General features: G+C 45.6%; 1 protein-coding gene and 1 long non-coding RNA gene across 4 annotated transcripts in view; one reads left to right on the top strand and one right to left on the bottom strand.

Moving 5' to 3' along the window:
- Positions 1-21451, top strand: part of CFAP57 (cilia and flagella associated protein 57) — a 177977-nt gene extending 156526 nt beyond the window's left edge. For all 3 annotated transcript variants that reach the window (XM_050961107.1, XM_050961106.1, XM_050961108.1), the window contains 5 exons: positions 12099-12215; positions 13332-13466; positions 13552-13695; positions 19879-20011; positions 20339-21451. In XM_050961107.1, coding sequence (XP_050817064.1) covers positions 12099-12215; positions 13332-13466; positions 13552-13695; positions 19879-20011; positions 20339-20550 — 741 coding nt within the window. In that variant the 3' untranslated portion in view covers positions 20551-21451. The remainder of the gene's footprint in view (positions 1-12098; positions 12216-13331; positions 13467-13551; positions 13696-19878; positions 20012-20338) is intronic.
- On the bottom strand, positions 16-27585 carry LOC127054902 (uncharacterized). Its single transcript, XR_007775364.1, has 3 exons — positions 27270-27585; positions 914-1174; positions 16-459 (listed from the first exon to the last, which is right to left on the bottom strand). It is a non-coding gene; the product is annotated as an uncharacterized LOC127054902 (long non-coding RNA).
- Between the last annotated feature and the right edge of the window lie 380 nt (positions 27586-27965).

Raw genomic sequence — 27965 nt, 5'->3', positions numbered from 1 at the left:
TTCATTGGTCGTAGATGCAGTGAATGCCAGGGAAAGGCAGGGCCAGCAGGGGCCCGCTCACAAGTCAAAAGAAGCAAAGCTGATGAACCTTTTTTGGGGAAAGGTTTATTCCACTGGGGGCCTCTCGCTGTGGATCGCTAACCAGCTGGTGATCCTCAGCAGGTGCAGTTTTAATTCTTGGTCTGCAGTCCTAAAGTTCCAATATCTTCTACCAGCGGAGGCTCATGCGGAACTGGGGTCCATTGCTGAGGAGGGTAAACTCGTTGCTAAGACCTCCCTCCAGGGTTCTCTCGATGTGGCGAACGCGGCTGCGCGTACCCTGGCTTCGGGAATCGCCATGCGGCAGAGTGCCTGGCTTCAGTCCTCCAGTCTTCCACCTGAGGTCCAGCATACTATCCAGGACCTCCCTTTCGATGGCCAGGGCTTGTTCACAGATCAGACTAACTCCCGTCTTCATACCTTAAAGGACACTAGAAATACCATTAAGTCCTTAGGTATGCATACCCCAGCCACCCAGAGGAAGCCCTTTAAACCGCAGACCATTCAGCAATGTCCTTTCCAACCGAGGCTGCGACAGGACCCTTATCATCGGAGGAACAGATACTCCCGACATAGGTCATCTCATCCTCCTCCTGGTCAAGGTCAAGGACAGTCTAAGCCGCCCCTGGGCCCTAAGCGCCCGTTTTGAAGGTGCGTCAGAGGATGGACTACCAGTTCTCACCCAGGACAGTCATCCCTTTCTGCACGGTCTATCACTTTTCTACCATGCCTGGTCCCATATTACCTTGGACCGTTGCGATGTATCACATCAACAGACAAGGTGTGACTCACTCCTCAGCCCTATGCCTGGAAGCCCTGAGCCTATGGGAATTCTGTATAGCCCACGATATCTCCCTATGAGCCTTCCACCTACCCGGTGTCCACAATGTGCGAGCCAATCGCCTCAGCAGGGTTTTCTCTCATCAGTACAAGTGGTCGCTCCACTCGGAGGTCACCCACCAGCTCTTCCAAGAGTGGGGATTTCCCCAGGTCGACCTCTTTGCAACCTACTAGAACCAGCACTGCCCCCAGTTCTGCTCCAGGGGAGGAGTGGAGAAGGGGGTGATCTTGGATGCCTTCCTCCTTCAGTGGTCAGGCCAACTCTTCTATGCCTTTCCCCCTGATCAACAAGGTCCTGCAAAAAGTAAAAATGGACAGGACATGGGCTATCCTCATAGCCCCAGACTGGACCCGACAACACTGGTACGGGACCCTCTTGCACCTCTTAGCGTCCCCCTTGTGGAGGCTACCACTTCGCCCGGACCTCCTTTCCCAGGAGGGGAGCCGCCTCCTCCACCCCAATCTAGCCGCGCTCCACTTGACAGCATAGTTGCTCAGTGGTTAGATAAGGGGGGGAGGTGTTCAGAGGACATTAAATGAGTCCTCGTGGAAAGTAGAAAGCCATCCACATGTTGGTCGTACCTGGCAAAGTGGTCCAGATTCTCTAGGTGGGTGGCGGAGCAGGGTACCTCCCCATCGTCCACACTGCTCCAGATTATCCTTGATTATCTCCTGTCCCTTAGGACTCAAGGGCTAGTTCCCGCCTCTGTAAGGGTGCACTTGGCAGCCATATCGGCCTTCCACCCACCTGTGCAAGGCCACTTGGTTTTTTTCTCATACTATGACCTCCCGCTTTCTAAGAGGCCTGGATCGTTCATTCCTGTACGGTAGGTCCCCCGTTCCGCAATGGGAGCTAAACCTAGTGCTATCCCATCTCACAGGACCTCACTTTGAACCCTTGGCCAAGTGTTCCTGGTCTCATCTGTCATGGAAGGTAGCATTCCTTGTAGTTATCACATCAGCCCGATATGTCTCGGAGCTCAGGGCCTTAACCTCAGAACCCCCACATACAGTCTTCCACAAGGATAAGGTCCAGCTTCACCCACACCCCGCATTCCTTCCAAAGGTGGTCTCCGCCTTCCATATGGAACAGGACATTTTCCTCCCGGTTCTCTGCCCTAAGCCCCACTCCTCCAATGAGGAACGTCACCTTCATACACTCAGTGTGCATAGGGCACGGCCTTCTACCTCGACCAGACCAGGATGCTCCGGAAATCCTCGCAAGTGTTCGTTGCGTCGGCCGAGCATATGAGGGGGCAACTTATTTCCACCCATCACCTTTCCTGCTGGATCACCTCGTGCATAAGCATGTATTATGATCTGGCTGGGGTTTCCCTGCCACCAATCATCAGGATGCATTCAATGAGAGCTCAGGCCTCGTCAGCTGCCTATGTAGTCCACGTCTCGATCCCAGACATCTGTAGGGTTGCCACGTGGTCCTGTGTCCACACATTCCCTTCGCATTATGCGATCGTCTCCCAAGCAAGGGATGATGCCGGTTTTGGTAGGGCGCTACTGCGTCCCAAAAACCCTTAAACTCCTACTTGCCTCCATCAGATATAGCTTGGAGTCACTTACTGTTGCATACATATGAGCAATCACACGAAGAAGAAAGGACAGTTACCTGTTCCGTAACTGGCATTCTTCAAGATGTGTTGCTCAGGTGTATTCCACATCCCGCCCTCCTTCCCCTCTGTTGGAGTTGTCCAGCAAGAAGGAACCAAGGGTGGGGGGAGTGTGCAGCTCCCCTGACAGCGTGCTATAGAGACGCCACTCTAGGCATTGCAGCAGTGCTCCCCCAGTACAGGTACTGCTAAGGGGAAAAACTTCTGGCACCAGTGCATGTGGCGAGCACGCACACCTACTGTGGAATACACCTGAGCAACACATCTCGAAGAACACCAGTTACGGAACAGGTAACTGTCCTTTTCTAGTGGGTGAAATTACTTCCTCTTCCTCTCCCCGGAGAAAAAACTGAGGGTTAAAGATACTGTAGTTAGAAGTTCTGCGTAGGGATTGTGGTGGGGACTTGATGGTGGTAACATTAATAAAACTCACAGAGATGTTGACATGCAAGAGGCATCCAAGATTGTTTGTGAGGAATCCCAGAGCAGCAGAGGAGTCTGTCCTCTGACAGTGCTATACAAGTGTGTTGGATGGACCCAGGCCTTAAGAAAACTTTGTCTATATTTTACAAAATTCATTCTGAGCTCACAGTGAAGACGTACTACTCGATATTTCTTATGCAGAGGAGCCCAGATGATCATCCCAGCAGCATTGTGGGAAGCAACCCTGGATGTGGCTTATAAAGGACATTGGGAGTTACGAAGATGAAGGAACTACTGCGTAAATATGCTTGGTGGCCAGTGCTGTCCTCAGACATTGAGTGTCATATGAAGGCATGCATAGCTTGCACAATGCATAGAACTACTGTTCCTCTGGCCCATTTGAAACCAGTAGTTATGGAGCGTGGCAGGGAATTGTGGTGGATATTACTAACCCCGTTATTTGACTGCATAGCTACACACTGGTTACTGTTATAGGCTATTACTCATGATACCTCTTTGCCTTCGTAACTTCACAAGGCATGGCAAAGGAGCTAATTTCTTGCCTAACCACCTGAGTCACTCTGTTTGCCCTACCGGAGAGCCTTGTTTCAGACAATGGGACACCTTATGTATCAAGACAGTTTGAAGGCTTTGACAAGTATTGATAAATCTGCTGCATACCATCTTCAAGGAAATTGCATAATGGAGAGACTGCATGGCACTCTGAAGAAGTATGTAGCTCATTTACTGGAGGAATGTCAAGATACACCCTTCCCTATTGCATTAAATTGTGCTTTATATGATATTTGGAGCAAAGCTCATGAAAGTATTGGAGAAACCTCACTTTATCGGCTCTTCATCTGACCTCTGAGGATCAAGTTGTCTAGGCTTTTGGAAAATATTCATCCCTTCCCTTTGCCATCATTGAAGCCAGCTGATGTGACTAGGGAATGTGTGAGTTTCCACAAGCATATCCATGCTAGCAGCATATGTTAGGGGAGGATATGGAAGTGTTTTCCATACTCGTGCAGGGAGCATGGCAAGTGCATTTACCACGAGGAGAATGCATTGCTAATCAGCAAGATATACTGCCTTCTGAAAAGGGAACAAAGGGAGAAGAGGATGAGTTTTCTGCTTACAATGATGTCATGTGGCCAGTTGGGAAAGTTGCACCCCAGCACTGGTAACTACCCCTGAGCTAAATAAGAGGTCCCTGGATACCTGGTGCTTTTGGCTAACCTAAGTTCACTGTAAGCTGTGCAGCCATGTGGTAGGGTGACCAGGTGTCCAGCTTTTGAAGGAACACCCTGTCAAAAAGGGACCCTGGCGACTCCAGTCAGCACTGCCGACTGGGCCATTCAAGGTCCGGTAGCGGCATCACTGAGACATGCTAGTCCATACCTCTCCTAGCTGGCACTGCATTGCATTGTGGAAGCAGCCAGCTGGTCTGGGTCCTAGGTGGGGTGGACCCCCACCCCAAACACCAGCTCCGCACTCCCATTGGCTGGGAACTGGAGCTGCTCCCAGGAGCCTCCTGCTTGCTATGCATAGTGAGGACAAAAGGGGCACCAATGTCCCCTGTCCCTGTATCCCATCTCTGCAGAGGGAGGGGAAGGGGGGAAAGATGCGACAGGGCTCAGGAGTGGGACAGAGGGAGCTTGTTGGTGGCTGCTGCTGCATCTGCTTTGAGTGCCAATCTACTTAAAAGGGCAATGTACTTAAAGGGGCAACATGTACTTAAAGGGGTGTGACGAACTGGGAAAGTTCTTAATGTTTTCTCTGAATACTGTATTGGTGCCTCAGTGTCCCCATGGCAGTTCTTAAGTATCTGGCAGAGCAAAGGGCCAGTGCACCTAAATGCCTGACACTCTGTCTCCTAGCAACTGATGGCCTAGGCCCCCCCCTCTGCAAAGGTGCCAGCTGAAGGTGTTGGAGACAAAGGGATCAGGTGACCTCCTGGCCCGGGAAAGGGGCTGAGCAGAGAGGAGGGGCTGGGAGGGGTTGTTAGTCTGAAGCTGGCTGAGGGCAGACGTGGGGGTCTGGCTCACTGACCCCCAAAATGGACCCGGCTAAGGGGTCCGGTTCTCTGTACCTACAAGCTCTGTTTTAGACCCTGTTCCTGTCATTGAATAAACCTCTGTTTTACTGGCTGGCTAAGAGTCACGTCTGACTGCAAAGTGGGGGTGCAGGACCCGGTGGCTTCCCCAGGACCCGGCTGGGGTGGGCTCGCTGTGGGAAGCGCACGGAGGGGCAGAGGATGCTGAATGCTCCAAGGACCCAGGAGGTGAAGACGTGTGAGCTTCTTGCCCTGAACAAGTCTGCTCCGAGGGAGAGGAGGCTCCCCAAAGTCCTGCCTGGCTTGGTGGGGAGCAGTTCCAGAGCATCGCCCGGGGACTCCGTGACAACTGGTGGCAGCGGTGGGACGTACTGCACCCCGTGAATGGCGCTGCTTGCAGTAAGTGACTGGGAAGCAGTAAAACAAAGGAGGGATAATGAGGACCAGGCATGCTGAAGGCTCAGAGAGGGACGGTTTCAGGGGGCAGTTAACCTCTGGGAGTGTGTGACCAGCGAGAAGGACTGTTGGAGTAACGGGGTCCCCCTGAGGATTGCAGCGAGCAGTCTCAGGGGCGGAGGAGCTTGCCGCTCGACCCTGAAAGAGAGAAGGATTTTTGCAGTAGCAGGGTTCCCCGGGGGATTGCAGAAGCAGTCCCAGGGGCAGAGGAGTCTGCAGCTCGACCCTGGCAAAGAGGTGGTGATCATGAGAAGGGCTGGCACACCAGGAGTTCTTCCTGGAAACCATGGGGGAGCCAAGAGCACACAGGCCTGTGAGTCCAGAGCCACTTGGGAACGGTGAAGTGATGGCCTATCACCATCTCCTTAAGAAGGACATTGTGATCCTGTGCACAAAGAGGGGGTTACGCATGGGGAAATTCAACAAGGCACAGTTAATCATGCAGTTGGAGGAGAAGGACCACTCTGAAGAGCAGATTCCTGGCCCAGATGGGGCTACAAGAGGATCTGAGAGCAGCTGGAGCATCAGCCAGGCATCCCCGGGAGTCTGGTCCCCAATCAGACGAGGGTCTTCACAATTGGGTTCCCGATCAGGAAATTGGAGACGGATGGGATCGAAGCAGAGCCTGAAAGAGTGAGAGGACCGTAAGAGAGAGCAAGAGCCTGAGGAAAAGCTGCAGGAAAAGCAGCAGCAGCGTGGACTGGTGATGGTGGAGCAGAGAGACATAGGGGGCGGCCCAGGGGTCAGTGGGGAAACAAGCCTGTGGGGGCAAGACCCTGGGACAGAGAGAACTGTGGTGGTGCAGCCCCAAATGCTGAGGGACTGTGGAACCTGGGTGAAGTTCCCTGGGGTGAAGCCCCTCACCCTGCCTATGGCCCAGATCCCTGTGCAGACCCAGGAGGGGTCGGGCTGGCTGGTAGTTGGGGTTCTCCAGAATATCGGCTGGGAGGCCCTGTTGGGGGGTGACTGTCTCCCTATGGGACAGGATCCAGGCCCCGCTCCTGTAATGGCCGAGGGTTTGAATTCAAATCCAGGGAACCAATTGGCTAGGAGGGAAATGGTCAGTAAAAATGCAAATGACCTGGCTGGCAGGGGGAAGGGGCTGCTGGGCTCAGGATACCTGCCTACCTGTAACCAGCCCCCTGGGGCTGAGTGGGAGAGAGAGATGCTCCCCGCCCCCCCTGCACACCGGAGTGGGGGCTCACGCTGGCTCTGATGCTGTGACCAGAGCAGAGAGCTCGCTGCCTGCCTCCACTGGAACAGCAAGTGCAGTGCTGAGCACGGGGGGAGCTGAGACCCCAGCTGAGTGGGGGGACACCCAGGCAGGGCAGGTCAGCTGCCAAACAGGTTTGCCTGGTCCAGACGTGCTGCTGGGAAGTGATTGCACAGCAGGGAGGAAGCTACCAGGGACAGGGCTCAGGGGGGCTGTGACCCCAGGCCCAGCCAGCGAGAGGGAGCAGGTCCCACTCCCTGCCCCAGCTGCTGAATCCCAGACCGAGCTGCAAAAGGATCCCTCCTTGGAGAAGCTGAGGGAACTTGCTGGCCACAGCGCTGCAAACCCCCTTGGGGAAGGCTGCAGGGACAGAGTCCTGCAGGAGAAGGGATTCCTGTACCAGGAATGGGCTCCCCAAGAGGAAGTAGAACTGGGGGGAATCGGGAGGCAGCTGGTGGTACCCCAGGAATCCACAGGTTTCTTCCCATTCGAGCTGCTGGATGAGAGGAGAGTGAGGGGACCCCTGGACCTGAAGAGGGAGGATTGAATGAAGAAGGGGGAAGACTCCCGAGGGGATCTCTTCCCTGAGGTGGGAGCCAATCTCCCCATCAGGTGTTCCCCATTCAGAGTCACTGGAAAAGCAACCCAAATCCTGGAGAGAGAGGTCAGGAACACGCTGGCTTTAGATGGGATCCAGCCGTTTTACAGCCCATGGGCCTCACCCATGGGGCTGATCCCCAAGGGAGACAGGATGATCTGGTTTTATGGGGGCTATCAAAAGCTTAAAGCCATCATGGTGTCCGATGCCGACCCCATGCCTAGGCCTGGGGAGATTCTAGACAAGCAGAGGGTGGTGGAGAACTTGGCCCTGGCAGACACTGATAACATGTGCATCTTTAGCCAGACCTGGGAGGAACAGGTGTCCCAGGTGAAGAGGGGGCTGGGCTGCCTCAAGGAGGTGGGACTGACGGTAAAAGCTGGAAAGTGCAAGGGGGGACGGCAGAGGTGTTGTGTCTGCGCCACAAAGTGGGAAGCGGCTGCCCAAGCCCAGAGCTGGCAAAGGCCAAGATGGGGGCTCTTAATCAAGAGAGCCCGAATCACAGACCAGAGGGCTGGGAAAAAACCCAATCCCAGCTTGAACCCCAGGGGTACTGGGGTGGCAAAGGGTGTGGGCTGCATAAACCTTCCCACATGCGGTCTGCAAGTGCCATCAAGCACACCCGACCTAAGGGAGGGCGTAAGACTGGACTGTCCTGGTGTAACTCACACCAAGGAATGGGAGAGATGCTGGGGCATCCATGGGAACCTTGGTGGGTTCGAACTTCCCCAGGTCACTGGCTGAAGTGACCTCGGTCAGTTCGGTCTCGAAGGGGGGAGAGATGTGACGAACTGGGAAAGTTCTTAATGTTTTCTCTGAATACTGTATTGGTGCCTCAGTGTCCCCATGGCAGTTCTTAAGTATCTGGCAGAGCAAAGGGCCAGTGCACCTAAATGCCTGACACTCTGTCTCCTAGCAACTGATGGCCTAGGCCCCCCCTCTGCAAAGGTGCCAGCTGAAGGTGTTGGAGACAAAGGGATCAGGTGACCTCCTGGCCCGGGAAAGGGGCTGAGCAGAGAGGAGGGGCTGGGAGGGATTGTTAGTCTGAAGCTGGCTGAGGGCAGACGTGGGGGTCTGGCTCACTGACCCCCAAAATGGACCCGGCTAAGGGGTCCGGTTCTCTGTACCTACAAGCTCTGTGTTAGACCCTGTCCCTGTCATTGAATAAACCTCTGTTTTACTGGCTGGCTAAGAGTCACGTCTGACTGCAAAGTGGGGGTGCAGGACCTGGTGGCTTCCCCAGGACCCCGCTGGGGTGGGCTCACTGTGGGAAGCGCACGGAGGGGCAGAGGATGCTGAATGCTCCAAGGAGAGACCCAGGAGGTGAAGACGTGTGAGCTTCTTGCCCTGAACAAGTCTGCTCCGAGGGAGAGGAGGCTCCCCAAAGTCCTGCCTGGCTTGGTGGGGAGCAGTTCCAGAGCATCGCCCGGGGACTTCATGACAAGGGGCAACAGAGAAGAGCAACGAGAATGATTAAAGGTCTTGAGAACATGACCTATGAAGGAAGGCTGAAGGAATTGGGTTTGTTTAGTTTGGAAAAGAGAAGACTGAGGGGGACATGATAGCAGTTTTCAGGTATCTAAAAGGGTGTCATCAGGAGGAGGGAGAGAACTTGTTCACCTTAGCCTCCAATGATAGAACAAGAAGCAATGGGCTTAAACTGCAGCAAGGGAGATTTAGGTTGGACATTAGGAAAAAGTTCCTAACTGTCAGGGTAGTTAAACACTGGAATAGATTGCCTAGGGAAGTTGTGGAATCTCCATCTCTGGAGATATTTAAGAGTAGGTTAGATAAATGTCTATTAGGGATGGTCTAGACAGTATTTGGTCCTGCCATGAGGGTAGGGGACTGGACTCGATGACCTCTCGAGGTCCCTTCCAGTCCTGGAGTCTATGAGTCTATGTGTCTCTCTCTCTCTCACACACACACACACACACTGTGTCTCACACATACATACACTTTGTCACACACACACAAACAGTGTGTCTCATACACACACACACACACATACACACACTCTGTCTTTCACAATAACCTCCCAACACATACTTGTGGTGATGGTGTTACTTCTTGATACTTCCTGCAATGCACATATACTCTGTAATTGTCTTCTTTCAAAGTGCTGTTGTTTGAGTTTTTTGACTGGTCTATGCATTTCATAATTTTTATTTGTCTCTTACGCTTAAATTGAATTCTTTGAGTAGTGAGGTCTAAAATGCCTAACCTCTCCTGGCTGAAGTAATTGTCCCTATGGTAAATTTTAAAAAATATATATTATATCTATTTTTTGTTTATATTGGTGGCATACATCCGCACATTACCTTGATAATTTGGTGCACATAACAAAATTAATTGCACACATGGATGGGAAAAATTAGAGGGAACATTGCTAGGTACCACTGAATTTTTGGGGAAAAGGAAAAGAAAGTGTGTGTGTGTGTGTGTGTGTGTGTGTGTGTGTGTGTGTGTGTGTGTGTGTGTGTGTGTGTGTGTGTGTGTGTGTGTGTGTGAGAGAGAGAGAGAGAGAGATCTTTCTCGTTCTTGTTCCTGTTTTATTGCCTGGTTCCTGCTCCCTGAACTTGGTGTTCCTGTCCCTGTTTCTTTTGCAGGGGGGGAAGCTATTCAGGGCCTACTGCTACATATCTCTTGTTCTGACTGTTGTTATATTTTGTTCAGGCTGTTGCTGACATAACCAGTTTATGGTTATTACATGTTTTGACTGACAATATACTTGCGTGTCTTACTTCATTTTTTCATCGAGAGATTTCTGTTCTGGGGTGCATCAGAATGCAACAGTCGTCTAAGAGAACTCTATCACCTCTGTTGCTGTTGTGGATCTCTACCTGAGTGATATCCCCAATTATTTTCTTATCAGATCTGGGCTCAGATCTACATTAAGAGGAAGAGAGTGATCCAACTGTTTTTTTCCAGAGCCTCAATATTGAGGGGTGATTTTTTTAATCAGACTCTCATAAATTCATGCATCCTTCTAACTATAATATTATACCAGACTGGGCAAGTTGGTAGGAGTGGCAAGGGCCTCCACTGATGCCTTGGTCATACTGTCCAACTCCAGGATTTCCATATCAAGCTCCTTCAAGAGGTACGACCTGGGCTCTGCATCGATGCAACGATGTTTCTTTAGATCTGGGACACTCAGATCCGATACCAAGTGATAAGTCCCCCATGCTGATCCAAGATATCTTATATGATGAAGCAGAGGAAGGTGATACACCTCTAGAAATCAAGATTTTGCATTAGGACCAGGAACTCTCTAGATGAAAATGTAGGAGTACTTCAGCTTCCTCACTTTTTGAGCAAGTCAGCAGAAGGTTTTCTACTTTAAAATTACCCTCTGTTTCACTGGTGGAAATGTCTCATCTTGTCTTTTAAATCCTTGGAAATACCTCTACAAAGTTTCTCTGCCCATTCTGGAGAGTCACTGGCAGCCAGTAAAATCAGTATGGTATACTCTGACTTCCTGTCAACCAATTGTTAAAAAAACAGTTAACCCCTCATACAGGATCTGATAATGTCTTTTGTTTTTATTTTTTCACCTACCTTGTCCCACTAATTCTGTGGTAAAAGCTGCAGTGATCAAGAACAGGCTATTTACATTCTATCCCCAGTGACAAAGAGGGGAAAAAATAGATTATTTGGGAAGAAAATTATTTTCTTCATCTTCTTTAAACATGAGGATAGCTAACTACCTAACTGTCAGGGTAATGTATGACATGTTAATTTCATTTAAAAAACTAAAACAATATAAAATTAATATGGCACATGTTAAATTAATGGATTAAAATCTGACATCTGATAGCTCTCAAAATGTAATTGTAATGGGGAATAGTCTAGAGTGTGTGTGTTTCCAGTGGGGTCCAGGATCTGGTTCTTGGCCCTAAGCTATTAAACATTTTAATTAATGACCTGGAAGAAAACATAAAATTATCACTGTTAAAGTTTGCGGATAACACAAAAATTGAGGGAGTGCTGAATATTGAAGAGGACAGATCACTGATTCAGACTGACCTGGATCACTTGATAACCTAGGCACACGCAAACACTGTGAGGTTTAATACAGCTAAATGTAAATGTATATATCTGGAAACAAAGAATGTAGGCCATATTTACAGAAGTGGAACTCTATCCTAGAAAGTAGTGACTCTGAAAAAGATTTGGAGATCATGGTGGATAATCAGATGAACATGAGCTCCCAGGGTGAGGCTGTGGCCAAAAGAGTTAATATGATCCTGGGATGCATAAAGAGGGGAATCTTGAATAGAAGTAGAGAGGTTGTTTTACCTCTATATTTGGCACTGGTACAACTGCTGCTGGAATGCTAGTGCTGGTGCTCACAGTTCAAGAAGGATGTTGATAAATTAGAGACGGTTCAGAGAAGAGCCACCAGAATGATTAAAGGATTAGAAAACCTGCCTTCTAGTGCTCAATCTATTTAACTTAACAAAGAGAAGGTTAAGGGCTGATTTGATTAGTCTAAAATAGCTCCATGAGGCAACAAATGGGCTCTTCAATCTAGCAGAGAAAGGTCTAACACAATCAAATGGCTGGAAGTTGAAGCTAGGCAAATTCAGACTGGAAATAAGGCTTTCATTTTTGACAGTGACAGTAATTAACCATTGCAATAATTTACCAAGAGTTGTGATAGATTATCCATCACTGACAATTTTAAATTCAAGATTGGATGTTTGTCTAAAAGATATACTGTAGGAATTATTTTGGGGAAGTTCTATGGCCTGTGTATTAGGTCCCTTTGACTTTGTAATCTATGTTTTTCCATCACTCATGTCTCTTTCACAGTCCCAATCCCCTTCTTTTGCTTCCTTGCAGATGGAGGGAGAACTGGAACGTTTCCACAAGCAGAACATGCAGCTGGAACTGAACATCACAGAGCTGCGACAGAAGCTAAAGGCCACTGACCATGAGATGCACAAGGAGCAGCAGAAGGTATGGGGCACAATCTTGATGGCAGAGATCTCAAGTCAAACAAAATGCAAGCTATCAGGAACATGGACAGTATAGATGTGTGGCTTTGAGGACAGAGTTTTCCTTCTTGGGTACTGTGCAGAAGTGAAGGGGAAGAGACGCTGTGGCAGGAGGGATCAGAGACAAGAGCTTTCCAAGTATGAAGGCTTGTGTGAGAGTTGGATATTATAGAGAGGTAGACAGTACCAAAACTCCAGCCATTTGGTCTAACAGAGCCTGTGTGCACTGTCCTTCTGGATATGCTGCAAGGTCTGTGTATTCACTGAGGATTCATAGAGTAGTTGGAGAGAGGGCTAAGTGAACCTCTCTGCCACACCCAAGGCAGAGAGTTTGGGAATATGTGGCCTCAGCAACCTGTTCCCTCCCAAGAGTACCATCTGTGCTGGACCTCTGCAATGACATGCAGTAATTAGTCAGGAAAGGTAGAGGGGGGCTTGTGCATGGATATCAGGGCATACTTATAGTTGAAGGAACCATGTCAGAGGTGTATGAAAGGTCAGAGAGGAAGGAGCAAGAGGTTTGAAAGTGGGCATGAAGGAATTTAATAGCCAAGGATAGGACTGGGGAAGCAGGCAGGGTACGGAGTGAGCAAATAAGAAATGTTGCGCCAGGGAGAATGAGGAGAGGGTGTTGATATGAAGCCATCAAGTTGAGCACATAGCTACTATCTGCACCTGTTTTTCTGTCCTATCACCTGTTACATTTACTTGTTGCCTCTTGTTTCTAGTAAGATTGTAAGCTCTTTGGGCAGGAACTGTGTTTTTGAAGTGTCCAAGATAACAGGATCCTTAACCTGAATGGGGCCTCCAAGCACTAGTGCAGTACAAGTAATAATGCAGTTTTTATAAGGTGAGGAGGGATGTTAGTTATTGGCAAGATTTGTTACTGTCTTAAGTCTGACAGCACTCAAAGGCCAAGAAGTTCTCTTTCCAGCTGGGAGATGTCCAGATGGCACGTTCTTAAAAACAAAAAGTATAAATAACACATGAGGATTCTCAACAATTCAACTTGAGCTTCCAGGAGGTCCTCATGCATGACAGTGTGCTCTGAGTGGGTGTTCATGTATAATTCTTGCAGGAGCGAGACATGGAAGCTCTTGTCAGGCGGTTTAAAACAGATCTTCATAACTGCGTGGGCTTCATCCAGGAGCCCAAAAAACTGAAGGAGGGGATCCGGGAACTGTACGACAAATACGTGCAGCAGGCAGACATGGTGAGTTGGGGCTCTTTCCTCTCCATGGTAGATGAGCACATCTCTGGTGTCACACCTTCTGAGCCTGTGTATTGTCTCTCATCAGGTGGAAATTGTGGGGGTTGACACAGATCTGCAGCAGGAATACACCCGGCAGAGAGAGCATCTTGAGAGGAATCTGGCAACACTGAAGAAGAAGGTTGTGAAGGAAAGTGAGATCCACCGAGCTGATAATGTGCGCATCATGCAGGTACATGGCCCATTTTCCTTGCTCCTGGCAGGGGCAGTTGGAGAGAGAAACTGCACAGAAGAGAATTCCTCTTTCTCAGGCTTCCTTGCTGTAGTACATTCTCAGGAGTCTGAGAAGATTTCTGTTTGATACCCTCCCAGAGTTCCACTTACACTGGAACTGTGGAAGTTTTCTAAGTTGCTGAAGGGAAAGTGTTTAAAAGTGCCATGTTTTCTCAAAGTGATGGATGAGGTGAAGTGGGATCTGTAAGGGAAGAGATGGCTGGAACAATTGGTATTTCCAGTCTCTGTGTGCAAGTTCACACTTTCACAGTGTAAATTGCAGGAGGAAGGGGTCTCAACTGTAAGTGAATATCAGTGTTTTCTTTGTATAATGAAATTCTTCTTCTGGTATCCTCTGCATATTCCCACTCATGGGATGCTCCCACTGGTGCAGCCTGAATGATGGAATCTTAACTTGAGTTAACTAACAGTGCCCACTAGAGCCCTCAAGCCCCTTCCTTGCTCCTCCCCTCAGTGATTGTGACGATTGTGAGGCTGAGGGTATAAAAGGTGTTCCTCAGTTCCTCACCTCAATTCCTTCCAGCCAGGACCAGCTGATGGATTAGGAACTACTCTGGGATTGTCCTGGATCTGTACTTCAAGTGCCTAGTTAGATTAGTTTTACTGTAGTTAATTCAGGCATAGTTAGTTTAAAATTTAAGTAGTTCTGAATAGTTTTAGATAAGTTCCTTTAGTACAGGATGACAGAAATGAAGACTAAGAAGCTTGGCTTTAAGAAATAGGTTTCCTGTCCATCAGGTTCCTGGCAGGCGATACTCATACTAGATATCTTCCATGTTTGGGAAGAGGTCATTCTCCGTCAAAATGCTCAGTACGCTCTGTGTTCATGACGCAAGTGAAGGAGAGGCAAAATAGCCTGCAGGCAAATAGAGGTGGCTAAAAGGAGAGTTTTGGAGGGAATAGCTGCAGACTCTATGTTCAGTGACAATGGGACTTGGTGAGTGATGTATTTGGCCTGTCTGCTCATAGTTTGGTTGACTGTTTGTTTCTTGTTCTCTGTGTATGGGCTGTGGGCCCTGAGTAAGCAGACTGCCTTGCCAAAGGCTGACAGGCGTTAACTCTTCAAGAATTTCTTCTCTTCATGTCCTTGGCTTCTTGATTAATTTTGTTCTCAATATCTCGATTTTGTGCTGAGTTCTCATATCGTCTCTCTTTTTACCCAACCCTTTTGTTATTAGTTTAACCCCTTCCTAACTACTCTAGCCAGTCAGTCCCCAAGGAGACTGATCCCCCTTTTTATTGAGGCCATCCAAATGATACAGCTTCCTGAGCACATTAGCTTTTTCCACATCCTCCGTCACTAAGTTGCCTCCCTCATTCAGTAAGGGGCCCACACTTTCCTTGACTTTCTTCTTGTTGCTAACATACCTGAAGAAACCATTCTTGTTACTCTTAACATCTCTTGCTAGCTGCAACTCCATAATATAATTAAATTTAACATCCCTATGGCGGGGAAAACACCACAGCAGCCCAACACTGTAGCATTTAATTTCAGAAAGTGGGGCAACACAAAAATCAGGAACTTAGTTAAACAGAAATTAAAAGGTACAGCACCAAAAGTGAAATCCCTGGAAACTTTTTAAAGACATCATAATAGAGGCTCAACTTAAATTTATGCCCCAAATTAAAAAACATAGAGAACCAAAAAAGTGCCACTGTGGCTAAACAATAAAGTAAAGGAAGCAATGAGAGGCAAAAAGGCATCCTTTAAAAAGTGAAAGTTAAATCCTAGTGTGGAAAATAGAAAGGAGCATAAACTCTGGCAAATAAAATGTAAAAATATAATTAGGAAGGCCAAAAAAGAATTTGAAGAACAGCTGGCCAAAGACTCAAAAAGTTATAGCAAAATTATTTTTAACTACATCAGAAGCAGGAAGCCTGCTAGACAACCAGTGGGGCAACTGGATGATCGAGATCCTGAAGGAGCACTCAAAGACTAAGGCCATTGCAGAAAAATTAAATGAATTCTTTGCATCGCTCTTCACGGATGAGGATGTGAGAGAGATTCCGAAACCTGAGCCATTCTTTTTAGGTGACAAATCTGAGAAACTGTCCCAGATTGAGGTGTCATTGAAGTTTTGGAACAAATTGATAAACTAAACAGTAATAAGTCACCAGGACCAGATGTTATTCACCCAAGAGTTCTGAAGGAACTCAAATGTGAAATTGCAGAACTAACTGTAGTCTGTAACCGATCATTTAAATCAGCTTCTGTACCAAATGGTTGGAGGGTAGCTAATGTGACACCAATTTTTAAAAAGGGCTCCAAAGGTGATCCCAGCAATTACAGGCTTTTTGACTTTTTGAGCCATCTTTTTCATTAGAAGTGCAAAATGTGTTGGTTAATTCAAGAATGTATGAATGTTTTGCTCATAAATAGAAAACAACTTTATTATGGATTAATATCAGTAATGTAGATTCTTATATAGACCTAATAACTATATCCTAGAATATTTATTATATCCCAAGAGGAAGGGTCACTCGCTGCCCTCTCTTAAGGTCCATCTGTCTGTAACTTCAGCATACTGTGTTCCTGTAGACAATAAATTGGTGTTTGTTCACGTTATAGTTAAGAAATTCTTAAAGGGTCCTAATAATCTGTATCCACTGGTGAGAGACCCTGTACCTTCTTGGGATCTAATTTAGTTTTTATACAGTGGATGCAACACCCATTTGAACTCACAGAGGATTGCACATTTTTCCATTTACCTATTACAAAAGCTTCCTTTAATAGATAGTGCCTCAGCAAGATGAATAAGCAAGTTACATGTGTTAATGGCAGCGCCACCTTTTACTGTTCTTCATAAAGACAAAGTAACATTGCATACTCACCCGAGGCTTTTGTTTACGGTGGTATCTGATTTTTATATTAATTGATTAATCTGTTGGTGTATTTTGCCAAACCTCATACCTATGTGAGCGAGGCCAAACTGCATATATTAGATGCCAGAAGGGTTTTAGCATGCTATTTGGACAGAACTAATCATTTCAGACAATCACCCAAGAAGTTTATCTCTTACAAGGAAAGAAACAAAGGCTGAGCTGTTATTGTTCAAACTCTATTTAAATGAGTGAGATTCTATATTAAAGAAGTGTATAAACTAATGACTATCCCACTTCCTGAAGCAGTTAGAGCACACTCTTCTACAGCAAAGGCATTCTCAATGGTTTTTACTAAACACATTCCTCTAGTGGAGATTTGTATAGCAGCTACATGGAGTTCAGTTCAGATGTTTACTAAGCACTATCCGTTAGACTTAGAGTCTAGATCAAATGCTAAGTTTTGTTCACAATCACTGAGGGAAGAGGTGAGGGAGATAGAATCAAAGAGAAAGTTAAGGGCTGACTTGATTACAATCTATGAACAGCTACATGGGGAACAAATATTTACCCATGGGCTCTTCAGTCTAGCAGAGAAAGGTATAACATGATCCAATGGCTTGAAATTGAAGCTAGCCAAATTCAGACAGGAAATAAGGTATAAATGTTAACAGTGAGGGTAATTAGCCACTGAACCAACTTACCAAAGGTCATGGTGGATTCTCCATTACTGAAAATTTTTAGGTCAAGATTTGATGTTTTTCAAAAAGATCTGCTCTAGGGATTATTTTGGGGCAGTTCTCTGGCCTGTGCTGTACAGGAGGTCAGACTAGATTATCACAATGTTCCCTTCTGACCTTGGAATCTATGAATCTGTGACCTGTTCTCCATGATGCCATACTGCTTGGATTTGTTTATGTCTCCACCTTTATTCTTTCTTGATTGTGTCCCAGATCATCCTTTACATGATTTTGTCCAGAATGCATGTCAGGCTAACCAGTCTGGTGTTACCTTTGGGCCATTTTCTTTTTTTAAAGATTGGCATGTGGTAACTTTTTAACCCCTCTCTGGAACTTCCCCAATGTTCCAAGTTTTGTTTAAAATCAACACTAATGGTTGATAGAGCTCCTTTGCCAATTCTTTAAATAATCTTGGATGCAAGTTATCCAGTCCTGCTGATTTAAAAATGTTAAATTTTAATAGTTGTTTTTTAACATCTTCCCTAGTTAGAGATGGAACCAAAGATATTCCATTATCAATGTAAGATATGAATACATCATTCTGCTTCTTTAGGAATACAGAATAGAAATGTTTATTGAATGCTTCTCCTTTTTTGCATCATTCTTGACAAATTTACCGTCCTTGTCTAGCATCAGGCATGTATGTTGCTATTGAATCCTTTGAATGTGTCACTAGAGTAGTGAATAAAGGAGAATCAGCTGACATTTATCTACATTTTCAAAAAGCTTTTGACAGAATGCCTTATAAGAGGCTACTAAAGAAACTAAGCAGTCAGAAGGGTAAGAGGTAAAGTATTGTAATTGATCAAAAACTGGCCAAGAGAAGGAAACAAAAGAATAGAAATAATCTATCAGTTTTCATCATGGCAAAAGGTTAACACCAGGTGTCTCGAGCTTCTATATGAGGTCCTGTGTTAAATATATTTATTAATGAGTTTGAAAGGTGGAGGTGATTAATGAGATAGCAAAATTTCCAGATTCTAGAAGGCTAATTTAGTTAGTCAAGATCAGAGAGAACTATGAGGAACGTTAGAGAAACCTAAATAAGATAGGTGAGTGGGCCGCACAATGGCAAATGAAATTCATTTTTCATAAATGCAAAATAATATACATTGCAGGGGAAAAAATGATTTTTTCATACACGGGGCATGGTTCTAAATTAACTGTATCAACCTCAGAAAAGGCTCTGGACCACTGTAGTTGCTCAATGGAGACCTCTGCTCAATGTTCAGCCATGGTCAAAAAAAGCAAAGCAAATGTTAGGATAAAAACATAAAAACAGCTATACTGGGTCAGACCAAAGGTCCATTTAGCCCAGTATCCTGTCTTCCAACAGAGGCCAGTGCCAGGTGCCCCAGAGGAATGAACAGAACAGAGAATCATCAAATGATCCATCCCCTGTCACCCATTCCCAACTTCTGGCAAACAGAGGTTAGGGACACCAACCCTGCCCATCTTGGCTAATAGCCACTGATGGACTTATGCTCCATGAATTCATCTAGTTCTTTTTTGAACCCTATTATAGTCTTGGCCTTCACAACATCCTCTGGCAAAGAGTTCCACATGTTGATGCATAAGGAATGCAGTGGTGAATAGTACAGATATTATAATGCCTTTATATAAACCAGTGATGCAGCCTAATCTGTATACTATGTGCAGGACTGTCACCCCATCTCAAAAAAATATTGCAGAATTAGACGTGGTTCAGAGAAGGGTAATAAGAATGATGAAGGGCATAGAAAATTCATACCAGAAGAGATTGAAAAGATAGGGTTTGAATGATCTTAGGAGAAGAATAACAGGAGCCACAGCACTATATAAAGTAATGCGCAATCTAGAGGAGGTAGATCAAGAACTACAGTTCTCCTTGTTTTGTAACACAACAGGAAGACATTTATTGAAACTACAAAAGATGGCCAATACAAAACTGATAAAAGGAAATACATTTTCATAGAATGTGTAATTAGACTGGTACTGAGTGTCACAGGAAGTTGCTGAGGCCAAGAACTTAGCAAAATTAAAAAAGGAATCAGACATTTACATGAATAACAAGAATATTCAGAATTATTTTTATAACAAAGATTTCATGCTTCAGGACCTAAACCAGTCTCTAACTATTGGAGATCCAGATGAGCCCTAATGTGTGGGGGCAAATTATCTCATACCTGCCTATTGCAAGGGTTTTTGTGCCTTTCCCTGAAGCATCTGGTGCCACCTACTGACTGAGAGAGACTTCTAAATTAGATGACTCTCAGGTCTGATCCAGTATAGCAATCTCTGTTTCACTTACAGCTCTGACCCATATGATACCCAGTATTCTTTCCCCCATGGGTATGGTGCTACCTCCTGTTGACCCAGATGTAGGGTGACCAGATAGCAAGTGCGAAAAATTGGGACAGAGGGTTGGTGGGGTATAGGTGTCTATGTAAGACAAAGCCCCAACTATTGGGACTGTCCCCATAAAATCAGGACATCTGGTCATCCTAATCAGATGCCCTTTATCACAGTGATACTGTGATACAAATATGTCAATTGAAAATCTGAGCATATTGTTGCTACAGGAAAATGTGAGCCTGATTAAGGAAATTAATGAACTGCGGAGGGAATTGAAGGTGACCCGCACACACGTGCATGATCTCCAGTCAGCACTAGGACTACACAGAAAAAACAAGAAGCAAGGGATCCCAGACACAGGTGATTATTACAGTTCTCCCTGTATCTCTCCATTTTATCGGCTTTCATCTTAAGCCTCATGTCTCCCTTTGCCAGCATGTGAGTTTCTCTCCTTTTGGCTGGTATTAGTCATAAAACTCTATGGTTGCCTGGAAGATACCTATGCAATGTACAGTGGTATTCAACTATACAACGCACAATTCACTTATGAAGCACTTCAGAACCTTCTCGTTTAGCTCTCTCCCCCCGTGCCAAGAGATGCATGTCCTAGCTCTTTCTTCAAGAGTAAATAGAGCCTGGCTAGCTGGAACTCTCATCGTTATACACTCTGGCTACTGTTTTCTCTAGTTCCTTCCCATGAACTGCTGCCCAGTCCCAGTGTGCTGAGGTTGAATGTAGAAGAGGAAACAGAAAGAATCATAGAAATGCAACGGCTGGAAATCAAACGCCTTCGAGACCAAATCCAAGGGCAGGAGCACATCCTTGCTCTTCGGCCTCTGTCAGGTGGGAGGCTTCCCATGCTGGAGATTGAAAGGAGCCATGGGACACAGCCACAATGATGCAATCTAAGGAAATTCTACACGATTGCTTCTACTGAGAGGATTAGAAATCCTGGAACCAGATCAGACTATTTTTCCCTGTTCTGTCCTGTAACCTTCCCTGTTAATCAAATACTCCCCCACAAAATACTCTCTGCCTTAATCTTCTCCCCTCTGAGAAAGAGACACTCCAAACTCGCACACACACACACCCTCTCTGTGCTGCACTCTCCCCTCTGAACAGAAGCTGAGCTGAGAGGAATGGAAATAATAAATGTGCGAATGCCGATAGCACCATCTGACTGGTGTGTGTGCAGATCTCTGGGAAAGCAAGAGTCACTGAAAAATCAGATGCCACAATTCAGAGGGGTTAAATAAATACTGTAACTCTCTTGTGGTTTAGTATAATATATTGCTGGAAGGTTCTCCAGAGCCCTTTATTCTGAAATGCTGAATGACTAGTCAATGCACAGTGACATCCACACAGGACATAAGAGAGATGGGAATAAGAACAGTGAAATATGTTCTAAGCAACTTCCCAAATTACTGGCAAAATTTTGTCGTCCTGTAAAGATAATCTTTAGCTAGTGATCAGACAAAATTGGCCAACAGTCTGTATGGTCTGGTACCTATAAATGTATCAGCTTACTCACTGCAGAGCAGTCATCATCCACAAAATATACCATGAGTCAGGAAAGAGCCCCAGTATCAGCGTACAAAATCTGCCTCTCAACCCAAGCCTCTTGTTTCACTTCTTCTGTTATATTGATCTCCTGCTTATCTCCATGCTTTCCTCCTAACATCTGAAACTCTCTTTTATCGCAGATATACAGGGCAACCACTCTTGCTTTTTTCAAACAGTTCTTGAAGAGTGACTTCTCAATGTAACCCCATTTTTTAAAGTTCTGTCACAAACCTAACAATGAATAAAAACTACAAGATTTCTACATTTTCAGATCTCCTCAGTGCATGATGTCTGACTTGCATTGCCTACGGTAGCTGAAGAGCAGTGTGAATTGGAAGGGTGGCAGGTATTTTCATGAGCTTTCACGGCAAGGGTTAGGGGGAGCTGCATCTGGGGCCTAGTCAGTGTCCTGAGAGTTAGTGCATAACAATTCAGGACAGGAAATGGAAATGAGGAGAGGCAAGTGCCTCCTAAATACTTGTAATACTAAAAATAATATCGTTAAGGATGAATACGATGCCCAAACTGAATTACTTATTAGACTTGATATCTTTCAGAGAAACCATAATCTTTAGCAAACTGATACTTTAAAAATAGATAATTTACTGCAGGTGTTCCTATGGACTAGAACAGTGGTCTCCAAAGTGGGGTGTGTGCAAGAAGATCCTTCGGGGTGTGCGGCAGGAGGAGCTTTTTTTTTTGTTTTTTCTTTTAGAGATGGCGCAGCAGGGGGTGCGTGCTCAAAAATTTTTTACTAATAGGGATGTGCAATCAAAAAAGTTTGGAGACCACTGGACTAGAACACTATTCCTGCTAAGGTTGAATGGTTCAGTCAGTGCATAGGCAATAAATAGATCCCTATCAAATTCACAGTCCATTTTGGTCAATTTCACAGTCAGGATTTAAAAAATCACAAATATCATGATTTCAGCTACACCTCTACCCCGATATAACGCAACCTGATATAACATGAATTCTGATATAATGCGGTAAAGTAGCGCTCCAGCGAGGGATGGGGGGGGGCTGTGCACTCCAGAGGATCAAAGCAAGTTCGATATAACGTGGTTTCACCTATAACACGGTAAGATTTTTTGGCTCCTGAGGACAGTGTTATATCTGAGTAGAGGTGTATTTAAATCTGGAATTTCATGGTGTAATTGTAGGGGTCCTTACTCAAAAAGGTGTTGTGGAGGGGTTGCAAAGCTATGGGGATTGCGGTACTGTTACCCTTATTTCTGCACTGCTGCTGGCAGCAGCACTGTCTTCAAAGCTGGGCATCTGCAGAGCAGCAGCTGCTGAACAGGAGCCCAGCTCTGAAGACAAAGTAGGGATGGCATGATGTGGTATTATCACCCTTACTTCTGCACTGTTGCCTGCAGAGCTGTGCCTTCAGTCAGCAGCCACCACTCACCAGCCACCCAGCTCGAAAGGCAGCAGTGCAGAAGTAAGGGTGGCATGGCATGGTATGGTATTGCCACCCTTACTTCTGCACTGCTGTTGGTGGAGCGCTGCCTTCAGCGCTGGGGACCCAGCCAACATCTGCTGCTCTCTGGCCACGCAGCTCTGTAGAAAGCGCAGAAGTAAGGGTGGCACGATCGTGACCCCCCCTAAAATAACCTTGCAACTCCCCTTTGGGTCAGGACCTCCAATTAGAGAAACACAGGTCTCCCCCATGAAATCTGTATAGTAAGGGTAAAAGCACACAAAAACACAGATTTCACAGTCCGTGGTGTGTTTTTCTGACCGTGAATTTGGTAGGGCCCTAGCAATGAATCTGGTACCTCAATTTTATTCATCTTTAACCAGGATAAGACACTAACTTGGCAGATGCCAAAGAACGAAATAGAACTGGTACACATTAGCCTTATGGGGTGCTGTCTCCACCACCTAATGTTGTCATCCTGATGCTTCCTGTGCAGGAAAAGGATGTAATTAATCCAATTAGCAGGTGCTTTTGAAACTAGCTGCTTTCTGAAAGTCTTCGGAACATACACATTCTGGCTTGCTGGGGCCCCCACTATGTTGTAGTTCTGCTCTCCCTTTGGCTGGTTTAAATGGAGTGATAGAAGAAAATGCCATTTTGGGGGCATCATTTAGCGAATTTGAATCAAAATCTTAACAAAGAAAAAGGACCTCATCCTGCTCAGAGTAAGAAGTATTTCCAGCTGAAGAGCTGTCTCACGGTGGTAATGAAGAAACTTAAGGGCATGTCTTATGAGTTGGCCTCTCTGGGAAGATATGATTTCCAAAGGTTGTAAAAAGCTTACCACATGAATCTGATGTAAACAGTGAACACTCAGGGAATTCAAGACATCATGTTTAGAGTGGGTGTTGGAGCCTGATATTGGGTGAGACTTTGCACCTGAAGTATTTATAGTGTTTATAGTGGAGACTGTTTAGCACAGCAGGCTGATACAAGGTGAGATACTTAGTAAACCCAAAATAGTTGTACTGACATTCTCAGATGACTACTGAGAATGCAAAACAGAAAGCTAGTCTTTTGTGCACATGCTGCTGAAGTTCCCTGAGGTATGTACTCTTTGTGATGAGGTTAATGCTCTACTTTGTTTTACATGGGATGGAGATATACTTCTGAACACTGATGATTTCACCATCTTTGACAATACCAGCATGTTAGATGGCATTGTATCTTATGAAGAGTTCTGGTTCTTAAAAGCTGTGACTGTAGTCAAAGATTAATTCTTGCTGAATGGACACAGCCTTCCAGAGTTGTGCACTTGGGTAATAGTTTTTGAGGAACTGCAATGTTTGAGAAATACCATTTTCTTGTTCCTTTTAAAGGCTATTGAATTTGCCACCCTCTTTACCACACTGTACACAGAGAGAAATTAGTAAGTCACCAGCAAGTTGATAGTGTCCAGCCTTGATTTCTCAAAAAGGATCTGCTGAGAAAACGATAGCTAACAACCTGTGATTACAATGCATCAGACCTGGATGAGCTTCCTCTGTTGAACACACATCAGGCCACTGTTTGGATCCCAGCACTGGATCTTGTGTGCTTCTAAGCCCATGGTATCTGAGCAACATCCAGACACTGACTCGGACTTTGGCCTCTCAGGCTCACTTCTGGGTACAGATGGTAATCCAGCTGCTGTAGACCCCACAACCAGTTCTAGACCCCCAAATCTCCCCAGTGACTTAAGCACACCCTCCTCAGAGCTCCACTGTTGGGGTTACACTGTTTTACAGTTTAACCCTTCAGTTTAATGATGTTCCATGATTTTTCCAGGGACTGAGGTGAGGCTGACTGGCCTGTAGTTCCCTGGATCCACCTTCTTCTCTGTTTTAAAGATGGGTACTACATTAGCCCTTTTGCCAGTCATCCAGGACCTCCTCCAATCACCATGAATTTTCAAAGATAATAGGCAATGACTCTGCAATCACATCTGCCAACTCCTTTAGCACCCTCAGATGCAGTGCATCCAGCCCCATGGACTTGTGCTCATCCAGTTTTTTTTTAAATAGTCCTGAACCATAGGCTAAGCAAGTGCAGAATGGTGGTGGAATGTGCCTTGGATGTTTAAAAGGCTGCAGGCATTGTTTGCTTACTAGGTTAGACCTCAGTGAAAGCAATATTCCCATTGTAATTGCTGCCTGCTGTGTGCTCTATAATCTCTGTGAAAAAAAGGAAGAAAAGTTTCCGTTGGGGTGGGGTAGTTGAGGCAAATCACCTGGCAGCCAATTTTGAGCAGCCAGACACCAGCGCAATAAGAAGAGCACATTGAGAGGCTCTAGGTCTCTGTGAGGCTTTGAAAACCAGTTTCAGCAATGACCCACAGTAATGTGACACCTGTGTTGTTTCTTACCGAGCTGTCCCCTTCATTGCATTTTCTCCCCATAAACACCACCCCCACTAACCACAGGGTGCTGAATCAATAAAGAACCTTTTCTCTTCAATCCATTAAGTTTTATTATGCTCACAAAGACACAGAAACAGCAAAGAAGAATAAGATAACCTGGGGCAAAAGGGCTGATAACAGTGGCAGGGGAACAAGGACAGCTTGCTTGTTATTGCTGTGCAATTGTAATCAACGGTTTGGGAATGGGAGCCTTCTGGTCCTTGTACCCTCCCCTGGAGTTAAATACAAAAGATTCCAGACTTCCTCCACCCCTTCACCTCCTAGGACATTTGGGAGGTGAGGATGTGGGATTTGACGATGATGGCAGCAGGTTCAGCATAGGTTGCAGAGGGACTCCTGCATCCAGCTGCCTTTCTTGAACCTCAACCAGATGCCTCAACATGTCTATTTGTTCCCTCATAATCCACAGTATCTCATCCTGCACGTCACGCTCGTGTTCTCTGCATGCTCCCCTGTCCTCCCTGTCCTTGTGCAGGTTGTTGGACAGTGCCAGTGGTTTCCCCAGGAATTGAAATTAGGGAGGGTGTTCGAATTTACAGGGGGCGTGTCAGGACCAATGAGATAAATAAAAGAGATATGAATAAAGTAAATGTTTTGTTAGGATTATGCAAATTTAACATAAGAATAATGCAAGTTACACCAAAACACATAACAGGTCTAGATTTCTAAAAAAATATACATTTTAAAAAAAAGTATTTAATTTAAATTGACTTTTGAAAAGTAAGCCATCATGGGGTAAGAGGGCAGTCCTCTCATGGATCAGTAACTGGTTAAAAGATGGGAAACAAAGGGTAGGAATAAATTATAGGTGTTCAGAATGGAGATAGATAAATAGTAGTATCCTTGAGGGGTCAGTACTGGGACCAGTACTGTTCAACATATTCATCTGGAAAAATGCGTAAACAGTGAGGTGGCAAAATTTTCACATGATACAGAACTATTCAAGATAGTTAAGTCCCAGGCAGACTGCGAAGAGCTAGAAAGGGATCTCACAAAACTGGGTGACTGGGCAGCAAAATGGCAAATGAAATTCAATGTTGATAAATGCAAAGTAATGCACATGGGAAAGCAATCTCAACTATACATACAAAATGATGGCATCTGAATTAGCTGTTAACACTCAAGAAAGAGATCTTGGAGTCATTGTGGATAGTTCTCTGAGAACATCCACTCAATGTGCAGCAGCAGTCACAAAAGCAAACAATGTTGGGAATCATTAAGAAAGGGATAGATAATAAGACAGAAAATATCATATTGCCTGTATATAAATCCATGGTACGCCCACACCTTGAATAGTGTGTGCAGATCTGGTCACCCATCCTAAAAAATATATTTTGGAATTGGAAAAGGTACAGAGATGGGCAGCTAAAATGATCAGGGGTATGAAACAGGAGGAGAGATTAAAATGACTGGGAATTTTCAGCTTAGAAAAGAGATGACTAAGGGGGATATGACAGAGGTCTACAAAATCTTGACTGGTGCGAAGAATGTGAATAACGAAATGTTATTTAATCCTTCACATAACACAAGAACTAGCAGTCACCCAATGAAATTAATAGGCAGCAGGTTTTAAAAAAACAAAAGGAAGTACTTCTTCACACACTGTAAAGTCAACCCAGGGGACGCTTTGCCAGAGGATGCTGTGAAGACCAAAACTATAACAGGATTATAAAAAGAACTAGATAAATTCCTGGAGAATAGGTCCATCGGTGGCTATTAGCCAAGATGGGGACAGATGCAACACCATGCTCTGAGTGTCCCTAGCCTGTTTGCCAGAAGCTGGGAATGGGCAACAGGGGATGGTCACTTGATGATTACCTGTTCTGTTCATTGCCTCTGGGACACCTGGCCTTGACCACTGTTGTAAGACAGGGTACTGGGCTATATGGACCATTGGTCTGACCCAGTATGACCATTCTTATGTAAAAATTAATTATAATAATAAAAATGTTTAGTACAGAAACTCCCCAACATAATGACCTCCCAAGATAGCAACAATGTGAGATAACAACCTTGGCAAATAATGCATTTTTAAAAACTTGGCCTACTAGGAAACATATTTATATAAGTTTCCATTCCCAGTCACAAATCTAGCATTCTGGAGCAAAGTGACTAAAATATAGTCCAACAAACAAATGTTTATTTAACTTTTCCCTCCCCCGCACCCCACTCACCTGTGTTGTCCTTGGTCAGTGGAGAGTACACTCAGAGTTCAGAGGTGCTTTCACATGAGTACACCTTCCAGGTGGGGGACAAGAAGGCACCTTGCTCATTCCTCCAGCTGCTCACTGTTCACTCTGGCCACAGCTGTTCATTGTGCCACTGTTCACTCCACCGCTCTGTTGCCAATGGCCCTGCGCAGTCACCTTCTGCTGCCACCTGCCCCTGTGACCTCTGCGAGTTGGTCTCTTGAGGTTCCACCAGCTCTCAGTCATTTCAGCTGAGCTCTCAGTATGGGAACCTCACTGCTAGTGCAGTCTGGGCCGTCTCTTCCACAGAAACACTGTCCCACAGCAAGTCTAAGCACTTAGATCTGATTATCAGTGATTTCAGCTGCAGTGGTCACTTAACAGAACAAAAGACTATCTATGGAGCCTAATCAGCTCTGTCTTTAAACAGTGGAGAGGGATAGATCCCCACCCTCTCTCTTGATGCCTTCAGATCATCATAGGCTACAGTTCTGCTGCCCTTTACTCATACAATAAGAACAACATTTCATCCCCCCCGCCCCCACATTCAAGTGGTTTGTAATCCAACCCCAGCCAAAATCTATCACTTGGACAACAGAGCTCTGTTTGCTGGATACCTGGGTAGTTTAGGTGTGAATGTAAATATAATCTGGCCCCACAGCCCCAGCTCATCACTAGCTG

Source organism: Gopherus flavomarginatus, chromosome 7 (genome assembly GCF_025201925.1).
Source record: "Gopherus flavomarginatus isolate rGopFla2 chromosome 7, rGopFla2.mat.asm, whole genome shotgun sequence".
NCBI classification, from domain to species: Eukaryota; Metazoa; Chordata; order Testudines; family Testudinidae; genus Gopherus; species Gopherus flavomarginatus.
Note: the sequence above shows the minus strand (reverse complement) of the source record. Positions and strands in the feature narration are given on the sequence as shown.